Source organism: Rhinopithecus bieti, unplaced genomic scaffold, assembly GCF_001698545.2.
Source record: "Rhinopithecus bieti isolate Rb0 unplaced genomic scaffold, ASM169854v2 scaffold_18126, whole genome shotgun sequence".
NCBI classification, from domain to species: Eukaryota; Metazoa; Chordata; class Mammalia; order Primates; family Cercopithecidae; genus Rhinopithecus; species Rhinopithecus bieti.
Genome location: NW_016809277.1, coordinates 490,742 through 507,122, shown reverse-complemented (window position 1 = coordinate 507,122; position 16,381 = coordinate 490,742). Strand labels below are relative to the sequence as shown.

General features: G+C 33.9%; 1 protein-coding gene across 1 annotated transcript in view; it reads left to right on the top strand.

The window, feature by feature from the left end:
* Positions 1 to 16,381, top strand: part of TMEM232 (transmembrane protein 232) — a 260,718-nt gene that overhangs the window by 140,375 nt on the left and 103,962 nt on the right. Inside the window, 1 exon segment of the mRNA XM_017889055.1 lies at positions 2,216 to 2,463. Within this exon segment, the coding sequence (XP_017744544.1) occupies positions 2,216 to 2,463 (248 nt within the window).

Below are 16,381 nucleotides of genomic sequence, written 5' to 3'. Positions count from 1 at the left end.
GTCATTTTATTTTATTTTTCTACACTGAAGAATAAAATCATATACATTTATTGTGTAAAACATGATGTTTTAAAATATATATACACTGTGAAATTGTCAAATTGAGGTAATTAACAAATGCATAACCTCATATAGTTATTGTTTCTTTTGTGAGAACACTTAACATCTACTCTCTTAGCATTTTTCAAGATATGATGTATTTGTATTAACTATAGTCACCATGTTGTACATTAGATCTCTTGAATTTATTTATTCTATCTAACTGAAATCTTTTGACCAACATCTCCCAAGCCTTTCACCCGTCAGCCCCTGTTAAACACCATCCCACTCTACTTCTATAAGATCAATACTTTAGATTCTACATGTAAGTGAGATCATGTGGTATTTGTCTTTCTGTGCCTGGTTTATTTCACTTAACATCATGTCCCCCAGGTTCATCCATGTTGTTACAAATGGTAGAATTTTCTTCTATTTTTATGGCTCAGTACTATCCCATTGTACATATGTACCACATTTTATTTATCCATTCATCTGTTGATGGGCACTTAGCTTGATTTCATAGCTTGGCTATTGAGAGTAATGTTGCAATAAACATGGCAGGGCAGCTCTCTCTTTGACTTACTGATTTTCTTTTGGATATACCCAGTAGTGGGATTACTGAATCATGTGCTTACTTACTTCGCATGGTTTTTACCTTATCCTTTGTAAATTTTTTTCATGTTATTCTTTGACTATATAACTTTATATAGTCATGTAGTCCTCTATAACTTTCACAGTGCCACATATTTGCATACTTGCCTTTTGCTATTTTTCTCATTGCTTCAACTGTTTTTCTTTCAGTCTATATCCTGAGACTGTACTCATTTTTTTCTACTATACTTTTGTCTAAATAATTCAATAATCAATCTTTCATCATAATTTAATTTAGCCAGGCCTAATTTGGGAAGCTGAAAGAGGTTAAGTTAGATGTTCATATATAGAAAAACGTTTTCTATTTCTATCTTTCCTATCGCAAGATTGATATGCATCTAAAATGAATCCTGAGTGACTGGTAATGAGCTACCTGAAGACAGATAATACTCAAGGAAAATGTAAAAACAAATGATAAAAGGCAGTATCCAACTTGTTTACAAGAAAAGGAGTTAATAGTATGTACATATCATGAACATAAAAAAATTGGTAACATTTGCCATTTTACTTACATTTTCATTTATTATTACTGATTATAGCCAGAGAAAATATGCCTCTGGCCATTTTAAAAGAAGTAATTAAAAAGCGGTACTGGACAGTATCAAATGGGAATAGGAAATTTCAGAAAATAGCTTTTTTCCTGAATAAATATTGCTTAAATAATGGGAAATTTTGTATTTTTTTTACTCTTTGCTGTTAGAACATATTCAATTTAATGAAAATCAAAATCTTAAATATCTTCAATTTAAGCTAAATACAAAGCTCTTATTTGCTTTTCACTTAAAATTTTTGCTCTATAAAAATGTTCTGTTTGGCCGGGCATGGTGGCTCATGCCTGTAATCCCAGCAATTTGGGAGGCTGAGGCAGGCAGATCACCTGAGGTCAGGAGTTCGAGACCAGCCTGGCCAACATGATGCAACCCCGTCTCTACTAAAAATAACAAAAGTTAGCCAAGTGTGGTGGTGTACACTTGTAGTTCCAGCTACTTAGGAGGCTGAGGCAGGAGAAGCGCTCAAACCCGGGAGATGGAGGTTGCAGTGAGCCAAGATTGTGCCACTGTACTCCAGTCTGGGTGACAGAGCAAGACTCCTTCTCAAACAAGAAAAGAAAAAATGCTCTGTTGATATCAAGAACAGTTTAGATTGTGTGTAAAAAAAAGTCTGATTTAATACAGTGTACATTACTTCAACTGATTGCTTAATTTCTTATTAAATAAAATACCAGAATGTGTATGAAATTCTTACATGGCAAGTATATCAAATTAAAATAAAATTACCTTATTAAATTTTCAGAGTTTCAAGACTGGATGCATTAATGTTTATTTATTTCACTGAAATTTGCTATTTTGGTTTTTGAAATCTTTTGGAAAACTGCAATTTTTTAATCAAGATTATTTTTACTTAGCAGGAAAAATGCAATATTAGTCAAAGAAAATAAAGATACTTTAAAAAATTTAATAATACATGATTTTTTTCTCCCATTTAATCCTGTTTCAACTGATTCCTTTTTCGTTTCTTTCAACAGGCTGAGTTAAATGACCCAACCGATCCTTTCACCAGGTATAGTACAAACATCTCATCAAATGTAGGAGAAGAAGTTTTCTCCAAATATATTGGGTGGAGAATTGCCGACACTCTTTCCAAACTATTCTTTCCCCCCATTGAGGCCCGTGTTCTTCCTTTGAAGAAACCATCAATAAAAAAGGATCAAACAAAATATCCGAATAAAAAGCTGGAGTCCATGAAAAAGAAAGTTCTACATTTCACTGTAAGGTAAAGAGAAGTACTATTGGATTTATTGTTCTAATACATTACAATTCAAAATAACAGNTTTCTCCCATTTAATCCTGTTTCAACTGATTCCTTTTCGTTTCTTTCAACAGGCTGAGTTAAATGACCCAACCGATCCTTTCACCAGGTATAGTACAAACATCTCATCAAATGTAGGAGAAGAAGTTTTCTCCAAATATATTGGGTGGAGAATTGCCGACACTCTTTCCAAACTATTCTTTCCCCCCATTGAGGCCCGTGTTCTTCCTTTGAAGAAACCATCAATAAAAAAGGATCAAACAAAATATCCGAATAAAAGCTGGAGTCCATGAAAAAGAAAGTTCTACATTTCACTGTAAGGTAAAGAGAAGTACTATTGGATTTATTGTTCTAATACATTACAATTCAAAATAACAGAAATTATAGATAATTATTTGCCACATTATTTAACTCAGTTTCTCTTCTTCAATTCAAATTTTGGTTCGATCACCTCCTAGGTGGTCTATCATTGAGCAAGTTCCTCCCTTCTCAGAAACTCTTCATGTTTGTAATAGGCATTATTACATAATACAAATCAATATTAATGTAATTCTTGTGAGGTAAATACTAACTTAAAACAGAAACCAAATCATTCAATATTCAAAATTTTAAGACTTTATTTTATGTGTGTATACATACATATATATACATACTTGATATGTATCTTACATATCTAAGTTAGAGTCTTGAACATAGTAAGTCTTCAAAAACTGGTAGTTATGAGACTAATTAGATTTTATGTTTCAACTCCTCATAAATTTATTTCAAAGGACTCCAGGAAACATTGGACTTAGGAATGATTTATTAAAGTGAATAATTTTCAAATTTATTTACAATTTCTCCAGTGGTAGATTTCTTTCAGATTCTTGGGGTCCCTGTTGTCATTTTAAGATACACAGAATGTTAAGATGTTAAAAGTCACTTTTAGCCAGATTTTAAAATAGATGAAAATCACTCCTGATATATAACACAGGCCCTATTTTACATTGTAGATCTCTTAGTAAAGCTTTAATCATGACAGAAACTTGTATTTACTTTTTAACCCAAGTCATTTGAAGAATATATTGTTATATTTTTTCCTATTAATTTTAATACATTTACTATAAAGTCAGCTTTCCTTGTATTTTTAACTCATTTTTTGATGTGTTTGGTGTTCTATTGAGCAATTTATTCCTGATAGGCTGTGATTGATTGATTAATAGATAGCACATTGATTTTGATTTTGCCATTCTGGATTTTTTTTGTTGTAAGTTGTACCTGCTATGTATTGTTTTATACATTACATCTGATTGGCTTTGCCTTTGTGTCTTTTTACAATCTAATGTAAGAGCCTTTTGTTCCTGGCTTAGAGGAATTTAACCCAGTGAATAAACTTAGCTGGACTAAATAGTTGCTGAAAATGCATCTGTAAATTTAAACTTAACTGTAAATTTTATTCAATTCCTGAATATATACTTTCTTATGTATTTATTCTTATTTATTTTTCACTTGACTAAGGTATTATCAAGTGTTTTAAATATGTGCTCAATATTTGAAAAGATGTTGTATTTGCCTCCACAAATAAGAAGTAATTTGGATTAATATGTAAAATCACTTATCCTTTATAACTATTGCCACAGTATATTACTGTATTTGCAAAGTCTAGTATAATATGTGGTTCTCCTTCCTTTGTAGGATCTCCCCAGTTTTAAGAAATCTTATGCATATTCTCTTTCATGAAAAATGCTCCAAATTTCTATATATTAAAGGTACAAAGTCAAATCCTCTTTAGATTATAGACCCTTCCTTCCCTGATTTACCCCCATCTCTCCCTATCCTAGGTAATAACATCAGTAATTTCTTGTGTGTCCTTTCAGGGTCTATAAAATGCAAATATAATACGTTATTAGTATTTTTAATTTTTCCCCTTCATTTTAACATGAAAGTTAGCATAGTAAACATAGTATTTGGCACGTTGCATTTGTCATGTGGCCTGATTTCAGATACATTTTTCCATTCCAGTACATGGAGAATTTTCTAATTATTATCATTTTTTAAACAGACAAGTTTTCCTTATTATGGATATATCATAATTTATTTAACCAGTTTTCTATTGATTGGTCTTTGGATTGTTTTAGATTTCCTGTGTACTAGACACAATGCCACAAAGAGTAACCATTTACATATGTCTTTTAACATATGTGGAAGAATACCGGCAGGATAAATTCTCAGAAGTGTAATTTCTGGGTCAAAGTCTATATGCCTTTGTAATGTTGTTAATTATTTCCAAATGCCTTTCAGAGAAGTTGTGCAAATTTATGTCCCCACCAAAATATATAGGAGTGCCTATTTTTCTTTAGTCTTCCCAACAGAGGGTGTTGACAACATTTGGGTTTTAACAATCTGAGGGGTGAAATATGGTTTCTAAAAAACAGTGTAAGTTTTAGCATTTTAATTTTCTTAAGGTTAGTAGTTTGAACACCTTTTGTATGTTAACAGAACCTTTTGCCCATTTTTTATTGGATTTTTGTCTATACAAAAACCCAAGACTATGTATCTATTAATCTATGTGACTCTCTATGGTAAGAGCTACAAATATTTATTGTTTTTCATCATTTTTTTCTTTTAATTTTGCTTATATCATTTTTTTGCCATATGGTCATTTTTCTATGTAATGGAACATATTTAATTTTCCTCTGTGGTTTATGGATTTTTTTGTTCTATTTAGGAATACTCTTTTCACCCTAAGATGACAAAAATGACAAAATTTGACAAAATGTAACCAACATTATCTTTTACTGTTTTTAAGGATTTGTTATCTACATTGGTCTGTTTGATTTTTTTTTTTTTTTTTTGGGTTTTTTTGGGGGGGTAAATCTTTTTTTTTTTAGGATTTTTTTTTTATATTGGTTTTTTTTTTTTTTTTTTTTTTTTTTTTTTGGTGTATGATGTGAGGTGTAGATCCATCTTTCTATTCACTTGTCCCAAAAATATTTATTGAGTCATCCATCTTCCTTTAACACTTTTCCTGATTTTAATTGCCAACTTTTTCAAATACTAAATTCCCATTTCTTTTGTGTCTAATTCTGAATTTTTTTATTCTAATCCTTTATTCTAAGTTATTCTAACCATAAGCCTATATTTGGACTGTATATTTTAATATATAGTTTTAATGATTTTCTTATATATTTAATATAATTGGTCTAGTTCTGTATTGCTAGTGCTTTTCAATGTTTTCCTATTTTGTTTATTTATTTATTTATTTTTTTGAGACGGAGTCTTGCTCTGTCGCCCAGGCTGGAGTGCAGTGGCCGGTTCTCAGCTCACTGCAAGCTCCACCTGCCGGGTTTACACCATTCTCCTGCCTCAGCCTCCCGAGTAGCTGGGACTACAGGCGCCCGCCACCTCGCCCGGCTAGTTTTTTGTATTTTTTAGTAGAGACGGGGTTTCACCGTGTTAGCCAGGATGGTCTCGATTTCCTGACCTCGTGATCCGCCCGTCTCGGCCTCCCAAAGTGCTGGGATTACAGGCTTGAGCCACCGTTCCCGGCCTGTTTATTCATTTTTATAACAAATTTAGAATTAGCTTGTCTAATTCTAGCAATCTAGTTGTAAATTTACTTGCATCACTTAAAAAATTTAAATTAACTTTAGAAAAATTCACACTCCATGATGTTGAGATATAACATCTCTAACAAAATGGCATGTATTTCCATTTATTCAATATTTCTTTTGAGTTCTTCAGTAGTGTTAAAATGTTTTCATATATGCCTTGCATTTTTCTTATGTTTGTTTATAGGTACTTTATCTGTTTTGTTGCTAATATAAATTAATTTTTCTCCAAATGTAGCTTCTCATAGGTTGCCCTTATATATTTTCAAAGCTTTGCTTTCTGTGGATTAATTTTGCACTCTACTAACTTTGTAAATTCACTTACTGAATTTAAGTTTTCTAGATTCACAATTCTGTCAGATATAATTTATTTTCTCTTTCCTGATTTTTATACTTTAACCCTTTTCTTTTATGTATTTTATCAGCTGAGTATGCCTAGTAAAATATTGATTAAAATAGTGAGGATGGGCATTTTTTTTCTTTTCCTTATTGTTATAAGAAATCTTCTAGTGTTTTCCAGTTAATCATGATTCTGGCTTTAGGAATGAGAAAGATGCATTTTCTTATGTTCATTAAGCAGTTTTATAAAAAAATTTGAGCTATGTATAAGAAACTCATTTTAGATTTAAGGACACATAGGCTAAAATTGAAGATATGGAAAATGACATTTCTTGCAAATGCTGACCAAAAGAAAGCAGGGGTGGCTATACTTACATTAGATAAAATAGACATTAGGTGAGAAACTTGCAAAAAACAGAGGTCATTACATAACGACAAAAGGATCAATCAACTAGAAAGATATAACAATTATAAATATGTATATACCCAACATAAGAGCATCTAAATATGTAATCAAATATTGACAGAATTGGAGAAATAGACAGCAATACAAAATAGTAGAAGACATCAATACCCCATTCAATACCCCATTCAATAATGGATAAATCAATAATGGATAACTTCAATAATGAAGACATCAATACCCCATTCAATAATGGATAAAACTAGCACATAGAAGAACAATAAGCAAACATTGAACTTAAACAACTGTACAGACCAAATGGACCTAATGGACATAAAAGACATTCTTTCGACCCAACAGCAGCAGAATACGTACTCATCTCACGTTCCATAGAGTTTCTCCAGCATAGATCTTTAGGTCACAAGCAAGTCTTAACAAATTCAAAAAGATAGAATTATATCAAGTTTATCTTCCAATCACAGTAGAATGAAAGTAGAAATCAATAGCAGAACTAAAGCTAAAAAATTCACAAATATGTAGAAATTTTCCTTCCTTCCTTCCTTCCCTTCCTTACCTTACCTTGCTTCCTTCCCCTGTCTTCTTTTCTTTCCCTTTCTTCTTTCTTTCTTTCCCTTTCTTCTTTCTTTCTTTCTTTCTTTCTTCTTTCTTTCCTTTTCTTTCTTTCTCTCTCTCTCTTCTCTTTACTTTCTTTCTTTCTTTCTTTTTTCCTTTCTCTGCTTCTCTCTCTTCTCTCTCTCTTTCTCTTTCCTTCCTCCTTCCCCTTTCCTTCCTTCCTTCCTTCCTTCCTTCCTTCCTTCCTTCCTTTTCTTTGTAATGATGTATTTATTTATATTTTCCTCCTTGTGGTTTACGGATTTTTTTTGTTCTATTTAGGACCGAAAACTCTTTTCACACTAAGATTAAAATGACAAATTTGACAAAATGCTGACCAACTTATCACTATCTTTAACTACTTTTTAAAGGATTTGTTGATGTACATTGTAAGTATTGGTTCTTTTCTTTTCTTTTTTTTTTAGCGTATGATTCTTTCTTTTCTTTCTTCCCTTCTTTCCTTCCTTCCTTCCTTCCTTCCTTCCTTTCTTCCTTCCTTCCTTCCTTCTCTCTCTTTCTTTTTCTTTTCTTTCCCTCTTCTCCTTCCCTTCCTCCTTTCCTTCTTCCTTCCTTCCTTCTCGCTTCCTTCCTTCCTGCCTTTCTTCCTTCCTTCTCTCTCTTCTTTTTTTCTTTCCCCTTTCTTTCTCCTTCCTTCCTTCCTTCCTCCTTCCTTTCCTTCTCCTCCTCCTTCGCCTTCCTTCCTCCTTCCTTCTTTCTTTTCTTTTCTTTCTTTTCTTCTTTTTCTTCTTCTTTCCTTCTGTGTCTCGCTTCCTTCCCTTTTCTTTCTGTTCTTTTCTTTTCCTCCTGTCCTTCCTTCACCTCCTTCCCTCCCTCCCTCCTCTCCCTTCCGTTCCTTCCTTCCTTCCTTCTTCCTTCCTTCTTCCTCCTTCCTTCCTTCCTTCCTTCCTTCCTTCTTTCCTTCTTTCTTTCTTTCTTTTCCTTTCTTTCTCCTTCTCTCTCTCTCTCTTTTTTTTAGACTGAGTCTTGCTCTATCACCCAAGCTGGAGTGCGGTGGTGGATCTCGGCTTACCGCAACCTCTGCCTCCTGGTTCAAGTGAATCTTATGCCTCAGCCACCCAGATAGCTGGTACTACAGGCACACACCACCATGCCTGGCTAATTTTTGTATTTTTAGTAGAGACAGGGTTTCACAATATTGGTTAGGTTGGTCTCAAACCCCTGAACTTATAATCCTCCCGCCTCGGCCTCCCAAACTGTTGGGATTGCAGGCGTGAGCCACCAGGTCCAGCGTCCCCCAACCTTTTTTTTTTTTTTTTGACTGGGTCTTTGCCACCCAAGCTAGAGTGCATTGGTGTAGTCATGGCTTACTGCAGCCTTGACCTTTTGGGCTCAAGCAATATGCCCACCTCAACCTCCTGAGTAGCTGGGACCACAGGTGCATGACACCACACTCAGCTAGGTTTTTAAAAAAATTTAGTTTTGTAGAGACAGGGCCTAGTTATATTGCCCAGGCTAGCCTCAAACTCCTGGGCTCAAGCAATCCTCCTGCTTTGATATCCCAGACTGCTGGGATTATAAGCATGATTCGCCATGCCAGGTCTCTATGTAGAAATTAAACAACACACTTTCGAGAAGCCCTTGTTTCAAAGAATAAATTTTTTAAAAATAGACAATACTTTGAGTAAAATGAAACTTAAAACACAACATACTAAAACTTATGGATGGAGCAAAAGCAGTACTAAGAGGGATATTTATTTTTGATAAATGCATTGAAAAAGAAAAATCTCAAATAAACAACCTAAATTTATACCTCAAGGACCTAGAAAAAGAGGGAAAAAATTTGCTCAAAGTTAGCAGAAGGAAAGAAATAACAAGATTAGAGCAGAAATAAAGGAAATAGACAATTTTCAAAACAAAGAAAAAGTCAACATAGTTTTTTGAAAAGGTGAAATTGTCAAACCTTTTGGTATACTAAGAAAAAAGAGAGACGATGAAAATGAATCAGAAATGAAAGAAGAGACACTACAGTTGATGCCACAGAAATATAAGGATCATAAGAGGCCGGGCGCGGTGGCTCAAGCCTGTAATCCCAGCACTTTGGGAGGCCGAGACGGGCGGATCACGAGGTCAGGAGATCGAGACCATCCTGGCTAATACGTTGAAACCCCGTCTCTACTAAAAAATACAAAAAACTAGCCGGGCGACGAGGCGGGCGCCTGTAGTCCCAGCTACTCGGGAGGCTGAGACAGGAGAATGGCGTGAACCCGGGAGGCGGAGCTTGCAGTGAGCTGAGAACCGGCCACTGCACTCCAGCCTGGGCGGCAGAGCAAGACTCCGTCTCAAAAAAAAAAAAAATAATAATAATAATAAGGATCATAAGAGATAGCTATGAACAATTACATGCCAATAAACTGGAAAACCCAGAAGAAATGGATACGTTCCTAGAAACATAAAACCTACCAAGACTAAATCATATAGTAATACAAAGTCTGAACATACTTATAATTACTATGGAGATTGAAGCAGTAAATAAAAAGCTTCCCAATGATGAAAAGCCCTTGCCCAGTGGCTTCATTGGTGAATCCTGTTGAACATCTGAACAATTAAAGCCAACCTTTCTCAAGCTCCTCCAAAAATTGAAGAGGAGGGAAAGCTTCCAACTAGTTTAAGAGACCAGCTTTATCCTGATACCAAAGCCAGACAAAGACACCACAGGAAAATTATACACCAATAACTTTGATGAATATAGATGCAAAAATCCTCAGCAAAATACTAACAAAATCCAGAAGCATCTTAAAATAATCATACATCATGACTAAAGGGGTTTTATCCTTGCAATGCAAGGAGGATGGTTCAACATACAAAAATCAATTAATGTTATATACCACATTTACAGAATGAAAAATAAAAATTATGTGATAATCTCGACAGGTGCTGAAAAGACATTTGACAATATTCAACACCATTGTACGATAAAAACTGTCAACAAATTTAGAAATAAAAGGAATATACCTCAACATAATAAAGGCCATATATGTAAAGTCCACAGCTAACATTATAATCAATAGTGAAGAACTGAATGTTTCCCCCCAAGATCAAAAGTAATACAAGGATTCCATTCTTGCTATTTCTGTTCAAAATAAGAAGTCCTAGCTTGAATAATTAGACAAGAAAAAATAAAAGGCATCCATATCAGAATGTAAGAAGAAAAACTGTCCCTGTTTTCAGGTGACATGACCTTATATGTATATAACCCTAGAGACTCCACCAAAAAACTGTTGGAAGTACTAAATGAATTCATTAAAGTTGCAGGATACAGAGTCAACAAATAAAATCTGTTACATTTCTGTACACTAACAGTGAGCTATACGATAGAGAAATTAGGAAAACAGTTACATTTACAATAGTATGAAAAAGAATTAAAAACTTAGGAATAAACTTAAATAAGGATGTAAATGACTTCTAGATTGAAAACCACAAAACCTTGGTGAAATAAAGAATACATAAATGAATGTCAGTTTGTATTCATGTGTTGAAAGAATTAATCTCGCTAAAATGTTCACAGATTCAATGCTATCAAAATCACAATGGTATTTTCTAAATAAATAGAAATAACAATTCGGAAATTCATATGGGAACACAAAAGATTGTGAATAGCCAAATCAATCTTGAGAAGGAAGAATAAACCTGTAGGCATCACACTTTGTGATTTCAAAGTATATTACAAAGCTACTGTAATTAAAACAGTATGGTATTAGCATAAAGACAGACGTATAGACTAATGAAACAGAATAGAGAGACCAGAAATAAATTCATGCACATATGTTGAATTAATCATTGACAAGGTTTCCAAGAATATATAACAGGGAAAAAAGATTCTCTTCAATAAATGGTGCTAGGAAAGCTGTATATCCACATGTGTAAGAATGAAATTGAACTCTTAACCAAGCATAGAAAGCAGATCCAAGTGGATTAAAGACTTAAGTGTAAGACATGAAACTCTAAAAATCCTAGAAGGAGCAAAGAATGAAAACTTCTTGACATTTGTCTTTACAATGTTTTCTTGAATATGACACCAAAACTGCAGGTGACAAAAACAATTAGAACTATATCAAACTAAAAGTCTAATGCAAAGCAAAATAAACAATCAACAAAATTAAGTCATTCTACAGATTAGGAGAAAATATTTGCAAACCATATATATGACAAGGGTTTAATTTCCAAATATATAAGGAATTCCTTCAATTCCATTGCCAAAAAACTCTCAGGTCTACTGAAAATAGGTTAACAACTTGAATAGATACTTTTCTAAAGAAGATATACAATTAGCAGTAAGTATATACAACAACGTTCAATGTCAGTAATCATCAGTGAGATCTGTGAGAGAGAAAGGTCTTGGGGGATAAGAGGTCACCTGAAGAGAAAGACCACATAGAAAAGAATCAGTACCCCAGCTGGCAGCCCACGACAAGGCCTTAGACATACTAGGAAGCCATCTTGGACCATACAGCCCAGCCCAGCTCTCAGCTTAATGCACCTGCATGAATGAGCTCAGCCAATACTGTTTAGTGTGTAGATTAGCAATCCCCAGTGAGCCCTACCCCAATTCCTGACCCACAGGATTGGAACAGCAGATCATTATTGTATTATTATTATTATTTGAAATGGAGTTTTGCTCTTGTTACCCAGGCTGGTGTGCAATGGTGCGATCTTGGTTCACCGCAACCTCTGCCTCTTGGGTTCAAGCGATTCTCCTGCCTCAGCCTCCTGAGTAGCTGGGATTACAGGCATGCACCACCACGCCTGGCTAATTTTGTATTTTTAGTAGCGATGGGCTTTCTCCATGTTTGCCAAACTAGTCTCTAACTACCAACCTCAGGTGATCCACCCGCCTTGGCCTCCCAAGGTGCTGAGATTATAGGCATAAGCCACTGCGCCCAGCCCATTATTATTTTAAGTCACTAGATTTTGGGATGTTTCTCAAGCAGCAATATAGGATGAAACAAAACTCTTCTTAATTATTACATAATAGTCTAATAGTGTCCTGTTAGATCCTCTTGTTAATGATTGATCTAGAAATTTTTCATAAGTAGTCTTAAGTAATATTTGTTTATAATTGTATATTTCTTGTTTAATTTTTGTCAAGTTTTGCTATCATTGTTATTCTTTGGAACTTTTTTTCTATGTTCTAAAATAATTTCAGAAGTTCAGAATAATCTACTCTTTCAAGCTATGTTAGAATTCCCTCTTTTTAAAATTTTAATTATTGTGAATACGTACTAGTTGTACATAATTATGGAGCATACGTGATATTTTAACACAAGCATACAGTGTGTAATGATCAAATCAGAGTAATTAGGGCATCTGTCACTCTAATAATTTGTCATTTCTTTGTGTTAGGAACATTCCAACTCCACCCTTTTATTCTGAAATATACAATAAATTATTAACTATAGTTGCCCTATTGTGCTACTGAGCATCAGAGCTTACTCCTCCTACCAAACTCTCTCTCTCTCTCCATATATATATTTATATATGTATATATATTTATATGTGTGTGTATATATATATATGTGTGTGTGTGTATATATATATATATAAAACCATTTAATCATCTTCTCTTTATCCCTCCCTCCCTCTTCACTCTTCACTACTCTTCCTGACTTCTGGTAGCCATCATTCTATTCTACATCTCCATGAGTTCAATGTTTATTTAACTTATGAATATGAATGAGTACATGCAGTATTTGTCTTTCTGGCCTGGCTTATTTAACCTAACATAATAGCCTCCAGTTCTCTCCATGTTGTTGCAAATGACAGGATTTCATTCATTTTTATAGCTGAATAATATTACATTGTGTATATATACCACATTTCCTTTATTTGTTCATCTATTGTGGACATTTGGGTTGATTCCAAATTTTGGCTATTGTAACAGTGCTGTGATAAACATAGGAGTGCAATATTCCTTGATATACTGATTTTCTTTCTTTTGGGTATATACCCAACAGTGTGATTGATGAAACATATAGCAGCTCTGCTTTTGTTTTTTTGAGGAACCTCCATACTGTTCTCCATAGTGGCTGTACTAATTTATATTTCTTCCAACAATGCATGAATGTTCTCCTTTCTCCACATCCTCACCAACATTCATCATTGCCTGTCTTTTGAATAGAAGCCATTTTAAGTGGGATGAGATGATATCTCATTGACATTTTAATTTGAGTTTCTCTGATGATTAGTGATATTGAACATTAATCATCAGTACCTTATGCCTCTTCTAAGGTAGTTCTTTGTCAAAATTTTTTTTCTATGGCTGTTGACAAGATTGATATTCAGCCCAAATCCACATGTACGGCAACATTCAGTTTTGATTGTTGGAAGCCCTGCCTTAAAATCATCTAGAATATCAATCCTGAATATCAGTCTATTTAGATCTTTCTTTTTCTTAAGTCTGTGTTAACAATTTTAACATTATCTTTTCTCTGAATATTATTTATTCCATCCCATTTTTCAGAATTTATTTGGCCATAATTGAACAAAGTAGTCTATTGTGATCCTGTAATTCTTTGTTTCTGTATTATTTTGCCCTTAATCAATTCTTACTTTGTATATTTGAATTTTGTTCTATTTATTCACCTTAGTTAGTTTAGCTAGATGCTATATCTATTTTATGTTTTTTTTTTTTTCAATGGACCAGCTTCTAGATTCTAACTCATATATTTTTGTGCTTTTTTATATGAGTTTGTTACTTCTTTGGTCTATTTTGCGGTTAATTTTCTAATTTCTTGAAGAAGATGCTAAATCATGTGGGAAACTTTCTTCCTTGGCATTTGTCTAAATCATTATTTAAGTTCCAAAATCATATGAGTGTTGCTGCCAAAAGGCACACTTTATTGCAGCTGTAATAATTGAGTGCAGCAAGGCTGATGGGCAGGCTTTCCTTTGTGTATACAAATAGTCAACAGAAAAATGTTCGAGTTTTGAAATAATTTTAAGCATTTTTTTTTCAATAATTCTGAAGTCAGTGAGGAAGACATACAGATTTGGGGTTAAGGATCACACAGCCTGGCTTTAGTAGTCTTATGCGCAGAAATAAATACTGCAAAACTACTTGTGTATTTCCTACATTTTTATAAAATTGTAACACAATCAATATACAATGAAAATGGCAGTTCTACGTGGCCTGGGTATTGGAATGTAGAGTCTCTGGATGTATTCTGTGTATTCTGAAAGACAGACATAGAAGAATAATTCATCTGGAGCCACAAAGAGGACATTAAAGTGTACTTTGGTTTTGTGTCATGGACAGTTGAAGAAAGGGATAGCAAAAAATAAACTGGAAAAATAGAAAAAAAATCAATGTTAACAAAAGCAGATTAAGAAAAAGCAAGAGAAAGTATATACAGGTGATGATAAAAAGGCAGATTAAGATCAATAGTGCCTGCTGGGACACAAGAGATGAGAGAGAGAGAGACAGAGACAGAGAGAGAGACAGAGAGAAAGTAGACATAGAGGAAATGTGTGAAAAAATAGCAAATGGAGAAATAAGAGCAATAAGCAGAAATAAAGATGAAAGAGAACAAAAGGAAAGAGAAAAGATATGAGGGAAGAGACATACTGAGGATGAAAGGTACAACTAAAAGGATGTGCACAGGGTTAGGGAGAAGGGAAAGACAATATGCAGTCAGAGAAGAGTGAGACAAAAAAGGAGCAGGTGGGGGAGTTAAGACCCAAAAAGTCCTGTAGGCTTTGAGGGATTAGTAAATTAAGCTTCTCTTTCAGAGCCTGCAGTTCATTAAATAAATGACAATCATACATCACTGGTCTTAGAAAAAAATCCTATCTGCTTATCCAGTTTTTCACAGTTCATTGCCGACTCTAGCAATTAAATTTAGAATGTCTCCTCCCTGAATGAGAATTATTCAGCAGCACAGCAAGCTGAGACTTCCTCTAGCAAGAGTTACCTCAGTATTGTTTCATGGAGCAGCATTCCCACTGCATCATTCATATAGTCTATGTGAATGTGACTCTCTGCAGTTGTGCATAATATCAGCTCCAGTTAGGGGCTAATCTCTGGGTAAAACAGAGGTCAGTGGAATGGAGCTACAGCTTGATGACAACAAGCCTAGATCAGGCCTGGCTAAACAGTCTTCCCTTTCTTATTAGGAGTATGGATTATATATAACCCATATATATAGATTTTTGTAAGTTTTTTTATACTTTTTTTAATAAGTTGTGTAAAAGCAAATTTAAATCTAAGCTATGCATTGAAGAAATTTCTCTGGTTGATTAAACATTAACTTCAGGAAATTGATATTTCCTTTTGCTTGATTCTCCATCTAAACAAAAGTTCCATAGCTAGCTCCTTTTGTTAGTTCTTCTCCTCCAGCTTCTAGGCTCCCAAATGGAATTAATAGAGTGAATCAATACCTGAGCATGCTGAAATCTCACAGGTCTAAATACAAAGACATAATTTAAAGCATCCCTGAAAGGTCTTTATTCATAGTGCCACATCACCGATTCCTCATTTAGTGTTCCTAGATATCTCCATTTTGTGTTTTCAACAAGTGGAAATGTGAAAGACACCAAGAAGCCAATATATAAGGACTCCTATAGAAGGTGAGGCACATTTAAAAGGGCAGAGAATAGGAAAATTAAGACAATGTTTCTTCATTGTCTGGGAGGACTAGAGCATGCTTATTTCAGTGTGAAAATCTGAAAATTTTCTAGAAAGGAGATGAGAACTTCCTTAATAATGAAGTATCTGCTACATCTTATGACCCATAATTTTTTCCAAAAAAAACAATTCCTTGTGTTTTTAGCCTATAGATTATTTTTAAAAATAATTTTGTCTTTACTATGTTTATAAACATATATTTTGCTCTGAACGGCTTGCAGGTTTGACTTTTTTTCTTTATGTAATTTTTTCAAAAGAAAATTGATCATTTTTCTTCTGTATGTTGATTTTTTTTTT